Below are 9,777 nucleotides of genomic sequence, written 5' to 3'. Positions count from 1 at the left end.
GTCAATGTGTAATTACTGCAACTATAACATAAAAGTAAAAAGGACTAAACTGACTAACTTATAGACTTATTCCTAGCCTTGTCCTCAACTAACTTAACGGCTAGGTACACTTGCGCAAACACAATGTACCACTGTTGTAGCTCTTCCTTTTTAAGATTCGTATAAGATCCCCCTTGTTAAAATCTTCCTTGCCCTCAAGGAAGGAATGAAGGGAAACTGGTTTTGGGAGATTGGTAATCATCCCATGTGGCTTGATCTAGAGCTGTTTTATCCCATTGAACTAGCACCTGTGAGATGGCCTTGTTCCTTTCTGTATCATTCTTCTATCTAGAATTTGCTATGGTTGAGGACAATATGGACTGGATATGTCAATTACTGGAGGGTGAGAAATTATGCCAGGTAGTTCACGTAGTGTTTCAGTTGGGATACATGGAATGTATGGTATAGCAGGAGCTGAGGAGGCATGGAAAGCTTGTATGCGACATTATCCACCTTTTGCAAGATCTGATAGGGTCCATAGTATATTGCTAAAAGTTTGGAGAAGTGAGTTCCTAACAATGTTACTTATGTCTAATGTTGTATCTTGAGGTATACCCAATCCCCTTCTTTAAATTGCCTATCACTTCTATGTTTATTAGCTTGGTCAATCATTCTCTGTTGTGCCCTTTGTAAATGATACTGCAACAGCTGGTACTTGAATTTCCTTGTCAACAGGCTCCTGTCAACTTCTTCTATAGCTGAATCACCTGCCATGTAAGGTAAGTGAAGTGGCGGAGGCTGACCATAATGGGCCTCATAAGGGGTGGTCTGAATTAAGGAATAAAATGTGGTGTTATACCACCACTCAGTTGCTGCTAAGTAAGAGTACCAATCCTTTTGAGAATCAGAACAAAAGCACCTAAGGTAGGTCTCCAAACACCTGTTAACGACCTCTATCTGTCCATCAGACTGAGGATGTATTCTGTAGAAGTGCTAAATGTGATACCACTCATAAAGAACAACTCTTCCTATAGTTTGCTAGTGAATATAGGATCCCTATCACTCCCTATGTCCTCTGGCATGCCATGCGATCTGAACACATGCTCCATAAACAACCTGGCAATATCAATAGTAGTGTAAGGGTGAGCCACTCCTATGAAGTCAGCATACTTAGTTAGTCTGTCTGCCACCACCCATATCACTATCTTCCCCTTAGATTTTGGCAACCCTTCAATGAAATCCATGGTTATACTACTCCAAGCCAGTGAGGGTAGCTTAAGTGGTTGTAATATCCTGGGTAGGGTAGTGTCTCATACTTGTGCCTCTGATAGATGTCACACTTCTTGACATGTGTTTGAACATCTTCCTTCATCCCCCTCCAGTAGAAGAGAGCAACTATCCTTCTTTAAGTGTGATCTATGCCAGAATGCCCTCCAGTAGGTGAGTCATGCCACAGTTTCATAATATCCCTACTTATTTGCTCATCTGACCCCACCACCAACTTTCAATTTCTTCTTAACTGGTTAAGCACAAAAGAATACCCATTGGATTCTACGCCTTCCCCTTTTTGTACTCAATATAAAGTCATTCTGCATGAGCTTGGTTATCTAGTTCAACTAAGACTCTGTGTGCAGTTTCTGCTCAAGAAGGAATTTCATTGCCTTTTGTTCTGTTTCCACTGTGAATGGTCTCCCAGTCAAGTATTGTGACCATTTATTTACTGTCATTACCAATGCTAATAATTCCTTGTCATAAACTGACAATGTTTGGTGTTGTGGGTATAAGCCTTTGCTCAAGTAAGCTATTGGTTGACCCTTCTACATCAATATAACCTCTATTCCAATAGTGCAAGCATCTGTTTCCACAACAAATGGTATGGAGAAGTCAGGTAGGACCAAAACTAGTGCAGAGGTTAATGCTTTCTTCAAATCGTTAAAGGCTTCAGTAGCTTTGGAGGACCATTTAAAGTTATCCTTTCACAACAACTCAGTAAGAGGCTTGCTAAGGACCCCATACCCCTTGATGAACTTTCTGTAGTACCCTACTATCCACAAGAATCCCTTTAGCTGCTTGAGATTAGCAGGTTCTAGCCACAACTATACAACTTCTATCTTCTTAGGGTCTATAGCTACTCCCTCTGCATAGATATAATTCCCTAGGTACTCTACTCTGGTGGCTGGAAATATACACTTGCTTTCTTTAGCAAAAGGTTGGTGTTAGATCAGCAGTTCAAAAGTGATCCTGAGGTGTTGGACATGCTCCTGGAGGTCTTTGCTAAATACCAAGATGTCATCTAAGAATACCACGATGAACTTCCTGAGGTGTGCTTGAAACATGTGGTTCATCAGACCGTGAAAGCTGGAAGGTGCATTGGTGAGGCCAAAGGGCATTAGCAAATACTCATAGTGACCAAAATGAGTCTTAAAGGCTGTCTTTTGAACGTCTGAGGGTGCCATCCTGATTTGATGGTAGACAGCCCTTAAATCTATCTTGGAATAGATTTTTGAACCCCCACAGCTCATCTAATAGCTCCTCAATATATCGTATGGGAAACTTATCCTTCACAGTTGGCTTGTTTAGGGCTATATAGTCCACACATAGCCTCCAAGAACCATTTTTCTTTCCTACCAAAACCACAGGAGAAGCATATGAGCTAGCACTATACTGAATTATCCCTTGCTTCAACATTTCTGATATTATCTTCTATATCACATCCTTCTGAAGGGGAGAGTATCTATAGGTCCTTGAGTTCACAGGGAGGCTGTCATCTTTTAATGGAATATGGTGATCAAACTCACCCCTTGAAGGTGGTAACTGTTTTGGTTCCTTAAATAATCATTTGTATTCTTCCAGTAGTACCTACACTTCAACTGGTTTTTTCCTCCTGGCCGGTACCGTGTTCATCCTTAATAAGTGATCTTGGGAATACTTTGATCATAAAGATCTAAGCATCATTGGCAAAAATCTTGTTGAGGGTCTTGGCATCTACAGTCTTAAAGGAAGGTTGGATGCCTTGCAAAGCAACTTGCTTGCCTTGTTACACAAATCTCATTTATAACTTTTCAAAGTTGATTTGGATATCCCCAACCTTTCACAACCAGTGAATGCCCAGCACCACATCACAGCTCCTTATAGGAAGCACCAAGAAATAATCCTGAAACATGACTCCTTGCATCAGCCACTTAAACCCTTTGCTCCGCTTTACTGATTGAATAATCCTTCCATATGCCACTGATACATCTTGAGGATTCATCTAATCCTCTGAGCTGCATTTTCATTAATGAAGTTATGTGTAGATCCACTATTATTGAGGATGTTGATTGGTTGTGCTTAGTGAAGCCCTGAACCCTTAAGGTCTTGTATCCTCTGGAACAATGCAGGACTTCTAAGGAGATTTCACAACTTTCTATAACCTCATCTTCCTTCCCTTGATACTTATTGTTATCTTCAAGTTCTGACTCTTCAGTGGCAACTACACCTTCATCCTCAATCTCCAAACTACATTTTGGCTATACATTTGTGCCCTGGCACAAACTTTTCATCACAGAAAAAACACATGCCTGGGCTCTCCTTTCTTCCATCTCAGCTGGAGAGAGTCTTCTCCTCCTGTTGTTATCAAAGCTGGCAGTAACTGGTCCCTTGCTTCCTGTTATATTCCCTTTGAAAACTCCACTAAATCCTGGTCTTGATGCTCCCTAGAAAGCTGAATATGTTAAAGTGTGACCTTTGATGGTCTTGCTCTAAGTAGCAAAGCTTGCCTCTTGCAGTCTAGCTAGGTAGTAAGGTTGAGGCAAGCTGCAAGGATTCTCTACTCTAACAGCATCCCTGAGCTTGGGTTTTAGGTTGTTCAGGAAGATACTAATTGCATGCTCAGTAGCTAAATTGATTCTAGTTATAACACTGACAAATGATCTTTGATAATCCTTCACTGAGCCTGTGTGTTTGACATTCATTAGCTCGGTCATAGGGTCAGTGTACTTAGCCCCAAAGCTATCATAAAGTGGCCATAGGTACTCTTCCCAAGTGGGAAGAAGCATCTGCCCTCTACTTATCATGTAACCTAAATGCCACTGCAGTGCATACCCATCAAAGTGCACGGACACTAATTTCATTCTCTGATGAATAGTTACCTCCTTATCAACAAAGAACTACTCCATCTTATACAACCAAGTCCTCGGGTCCTCACCATTAAACTTAGGAAATTCTACCTTATGATACTTAGTCAAAGGAATATTGGGTAAGAGAACAGTGGTGCTATAGGGGATATTTTGTTGGTGCCCGTAGTAGGTGTAGGCTGGTAGGGGTAAGGTGTAGGAATATAGGGAACTTGGTGGTACAAAAGAAGGTGATATGTGAGTGGTTTGGGTGCAGTAGGTAGGTGGAAATTGAGTGTGTTGTGTATAGTGGTTGTAGAGTGTAGTATAACCATAGGAGACCATTGGGTCTGAAACCGGGCTTGTTGTTAGCTTCTGCTTGAGCTGTTTGGGTATAAGGAGGCTGAGGCTACATCAAGGTTGCTCTAGGAGGTGGAATAGGATGAGAGGGAAAATTATATGTTTCAAAGAGAGCAGGTTGTTTAGGAGTGGTTCGTGCAGGTAGGTTGGGTATTGAGGAGCTAGGGTTTGAATGGATCTGTGAGGCTTCTAACATAGCAACAAAGGTGGCTCTAATTGGAGCAACAGAGATAGGGTTACTGATAGGGTTGGGGACAACAACAGGGCTATTGACCCCTTGTGAGCTAGTTGAAGCTAAATGTCCAAAATTAAAAGGTTTATCATTGGGTGAGTAAAGCTCACCTCCACTGTAGGCTACTGATTTATCCCTCTCAGGTTTCTTCATATCGTGTATAACTTCATTGAGTACCTCCCTTAGCTCGCTCAGTGCTTCTTCTTGATTTCTGTAGGTCTGTTCTTGAACAGCCTCCAGTTGGTCTTGTTTAGCTGTGAAAGTCGACACTTCTGTAGATATCTTTTTGAGTGCCTCGATAACTTCACTCATATTAGGAGTCATTGTTCCCAAAGAGCCAAGATTTGCTCTGATACCACTAATACGAGTTGAGCTAAAACAGCAGAAATTAAAAGGAAAATGGAAAAGGAGCAATAAAATAGTAAAAAGCGGGAAAGAAAAAGAAGAAATGCAAGCTATCTAGGGCAACAAAAATAAGGTGATGTATATTAATAATAATGAAATGCATAGCTATTACAATATATAGAAATGCAGACGTAGATTCCTTAGTTGGCAGCATACAACATCTGTCATATTCTAACTACCTGAACCGAACCTATTGTGTATAAGACAACCAAATTGATGGGGTCAGTGTGTAATTACTGCAACTATAACTTAAAAGTAAAAGGGACTAAACTGACTAACTTATAAACTTATTCCTAGCCTTGTCCTCAACTAAGTTAATAGCTAAGTACACATGCGCAAACACAAGGTACCACTGTTGTAGCTCTTCCCTTGTAAGATTCGTATCGGCATATATATGTTAAATAAAAAATATATATATTAAATAATTCATCATGAAATTAACTAGCGTTTCTTAGCTTATTGTCACCCTATACAACCCTCCTTTTTAATCGGCAATATGAGAAATTCCATATAAATTACTTTTCAATACGATTTCTTTTTAATTAACTAAAACTTCAGGTATCAATTCTTGAATATCCGTTATGCTAGAATATTCATGCAAGTCTTTCTCAAATTTTACAAATTCATTTGTTGGATATATATTAAAAAATTCAGTTTTTTCGAATTCTTGAGTTTTATTTTAAAATTCGAAACCAAAACTTTTACTCTCTTTCGAGAGGTTGAGACCAAAGATTTTGAAAAATTAACCCAAAGTCCAGTCCCTTATGAATGGAAAGCTGTTGTCGGTTGTGGAATCATCGCCATTCACCCGCGTGTACAACTGTAAAGCCGCTGCCTTTAAATATGGTCTCTCACCATAATCAGTGATCTACAATCTCCTTAATTCAGTGTTATAAATACTGCTCCCCTCCACAATTATCTCTCCAGTAAAATCTTGACTCTTTTTTATCAACAAAAAAATCTTGTTATTTTCTCTATCTAGTCCAAATCCAGATCTATTCTCTCTTTTTAGGTAAGCTTCAACCTTTCACATTTCTCAAAAGATTGCAACTTTTTGATTTTTTGTTTACCCTGTTAGTTATCTTGGTTTTGCAGGTTGAAATATTGGATTATAATGTCAACAATGGTCAAAGATGTGCATTCTAATGGAAATGCTCCGAATTCAAAGCCATTCAAGATTTTCATAGGTTATGATCCAAGTGAAGATGTTGCATATGAGGTCTGTAAATATTCCCTATTGAAAAGATCTTCAATCCCAATTGAAATCATACCCATTAAACAATCAGAGTTAAGGCAAAAGGGGTTATATTGGCGTGAAAGGGGGAAATTAGAAAGCACTGAGTTTTCATTTTCTCGTTTCTTGACACCTCACTTGGCTAATTATGAGGGTTGGGCTATGTTTGTTGATTGTGATTTTTTATACTTGGGTGATATTAAAGAATTAAGGGATATGGTTGATGATAAATATGCTGTAATGTGTGTACATCATGATTATGCACCAAAAGAAACAACAAAAATGGATGGGGCAGTGCAAACTGTATACCCTAGAAAGAATTGGTCATCAATGGTTCTTTATAATTGTGGGCATCCTAAGAATAAGGTGTTGACACCTGAGATAGTGAATACAGAATCTGGAGCATTTCTTCATAGGTTCATGTGGTTGGAGGATAATGAAATCGGGGAAGTTCCGTTCGTTTGGAACTTCCTTGTAGGGCACAATAAGGTTGTTGAGGGTGATCCGAATACATTTCCTAAGTCAATTCATTATACACTAGGCGGACCTTGGTTTGAGGCTTGGAAAGATTGTGAATTCGGAGATTTGTGGATAAAGGAGCTCGAGGAGTACAAGAAGTCGATGGAGAAGAAGGCGGATTAAGGCCAATGTAGCTAATGGTATTGTTTTACTGCCATAGATTTTTAGTTAAGGTAATTGATTCAGGGGCTTGAGAGCTATGCCTTCTTGATTTAGTATTCAATATTGTTTTGATCTGTATTGTCTTCATTAGGGAGATGTAACCAATTCATTCCAAATCCAATACTTTGTATTCTATTGTTACAAGTATTAGTTAGTAAGCAGTTTTTCAGTCATATAATTGTAATAGATTCATTGAAAGAATAAGATCATCCCCATCTTTGAGTGATGTATCATATGCTTTTGGTTATTTTATAAATGAAATAGCTTTTGTCTCTCTCGTGATGGAAGAGGTTTTGTTGCTTTGATCAATTATGTAATTTGGTTGTGTCTGTTAGGACCGAAATAATCAGATGTCATGCGGAAGCTAGTAAAGCAACACTTGAACGATGATAAATTAGACGACAAAAGAGAAATCTACCAAAAAATACACAAACATATAACGTGGTTCGGTCAACTGACCTACGTCCACGGCGGAGATGAGCAATCTACTGTAATAAAAGAGAGTACAAAATATCGAGAGAACAACCTCACGAAGGCAAACACAAGTGACACACTAACACTTGTCCCGTAAAGTTCTCCCCCCTACACACGACTCTCAAACCTCATATGGCTACATTGTGGATGCTAATGAACGTTAAGGAAGGATCCTCACTTTATAGAATTCCAAACCTTCTCCTACAAGAAAAGGGACTAGCCAAATATGGAAGAATTATATTTTCCTTCTAGGAAAAGAAAAATCCAATTATGGTAAATATGTTGTCCTTTCCTTCATGAGATAGAAAAACCAATTATAGTAAGAAAATCTGGACAAATACCTAACAGTGTCAAATAAGTTATCTTTCTCCCACTTAATAAATTTTCTGCAAAGGGAAGAAACATTTTACACCCACTGCTGATTTTTACCATTGGGAAGATTCATCGTAGACGAATTTGTATGTCCTCATATTCTTTTGCTTGATAAAGCTGAAGCACTATGTGCACTGTTATTCTCATACAATAACTTTGTAATGTCAAATTAACCTGCATTCGCGTATAGGTTGTAATTTCATTTGCCTCCAAAGATGTAGTATTCCTCTCTCTGTCCCTCTATCTCCCTCCCTCCCCTGAACTTTCCCTTTATCGTGGATTCAATTTAATTTATTTATTAGAACTTTGCCATTTACACTCTTTTTTTAATCATCTAGATTGTTAAGTTGCCTGAATTCTGTACATTTTAGTTTCTGGTCATTGAATCCAAACTAATTCGCTGATTTAAGTGTGGAATACAACTGTAGCTTCTATATGCATCAGCTTCTTAATCTGAAAGCACATGTATTGGAGATGAGGCTTATATAAGACATCTGTTTTAACTTTCTTTTTTGTTCTTACATCAGAATGTTTTCGGATATACCGAGTGTGAAAGCCTTTGAGTATCCAACTAATAATGGGGGATATTTTTAAAAATAGCCAGATTTACAACTGGTCGTTCAAAAATAGCCCAATTTCAAAAGTAATTGAAATTTAACCACTTTTTATGTAAAGATAAATCTGAGCAAAAATACTGTTCAAAACCCGGAATATACTCCAGTATATTATGCTGGAGTTCCAGCATAAGTATACTTGAACTCCAGCATATTATACTGGAGTTCCAGGATAGTATGCTGGAACTCCAGCATAATATGATGGAGTTCCAGCATAAATACACTAGAACTCCAGCATAATATACTGGAGTTCCAGCAAGTATAATGGTCCAGTATAATATACTGGAGTTTGGAACACCAGTGCTCCAGTCTCCAGTATATTATACTGGAGCCAGCAAAGTATACCGGTCCAGCATAATATGCTGGAGTTCATACACAAGTGCACCGAACTCCAGTATATTATGCTGGACCGGTCTCTATTGCAGCAAAACGGTGGCTATTTTTCATTGACTTGGTAAACGCTGGCTATTTTTGATTGACCAGTCCAAAAACTGGCTATACCGTGAAATTTTGGCCTAATAATGTGTATGATGTGGTGTTACTTTATCTACTAATAAGGGAATATGAACTTACTACTGTATCAACACGATTCCCTCCTTCCCTCTGAAGAAAAAGGAATCTTTCAATATTGCAATAAGTGCAGTCTTTAGAAAAACTTATTAAGAAAAGGAAAGTTCTTTTCATGAAAATTGACAGAGAACATGGATTCTGGAACATAGTATGGTTCCTTGTGTTGTCTGATTTTTACTTGGGTAATGTAGTATTCCAACTTATCCCTCTGCTTCAGCATTTCAAAATTCCAGGTGCCAGCCTATCATACTCTCAGGTTCACTTGCTTTCTTTTTACTGTTAAACGGTATGATCTCTTAGCTTTTCTGTATTACTTCGTCGACAAAACATTCTCTGAGATAAGTTGTTCATTTGGTGTAGCTGATAGTAATAATTTGTAGTGTCTTAAAGTTGGTCCTTAAGTAAGTTATCCAAAAAAACATAAGGTCCAGAAATGTGGTTTTTCAGTTTCATGTTGCTTTAAAGTACTATTGACAAGTCCAGCTTTGACAAGCCTATTTTAACGTCTTTAATGCCTCATCTAAGCAATTCCTATCACGATTCTATAATATAAAAGGCTATGCTGTTCCATGTGTGTATTAAGCAGATGTTGTGGTCTGGGCAGAAAGGCTATTTTTGCATATTGGCTTTGAAAAGTATGTGTTAGGATGTAAAGCTTGAATCAGCTTTGCTTTCAGAGAACTGTTCTTTACTTCTGTGGAGCATCCATCAGCTTCACAAAACATATCAAGCTCACCAAGTAGGAACATTGGGGTTGGGGGG

The 9,777-nt window shown here is 38.5% G+C and overlaps 1 protein-coding gene across 1 annotated transcript; it reads left to right on the top strand.

The window, feature by feature from the left end:
- LOC109232900 (protein CDI-like) lies at positions 5,816-7,262 on the top strand. Its single transcript, XM_019398591.1, has 2 exons — positions 5,816-6,082; positions 6,166-7,262. The coding sequence occupies exon 2, from the start codon at positions 6,185-6,187 to the stop codon at positions 6,944-6,946; it is 762 nt and encodes a 253-aa protein (XP_019254136.1). The 5' UTR covers positions 5,816-6,082; positions 6,166-6,184; the 3' UTR covers positions 6,947-7,262.

This window comes from Nicotiana attenuata, chromosome 10 (assembly GCF_001879085.1).
Source record: "Nicotiana attenuata strain UT chromosome 10, NIATTr2, whole genome shotgun sequence".
NCBI classification, from domain to species: domain Eukaryota; kingdom Viridiplantae; phylum Streptophyta; class Magnoliopsida; order Solanales; family Solanaceae; genus Nicotiana; species Nicotiana attenuata.
Note: the sequence above shows the minus strand (reverse complement) of the source record. Positions and strands in the feature narration are given on the sequence as shown.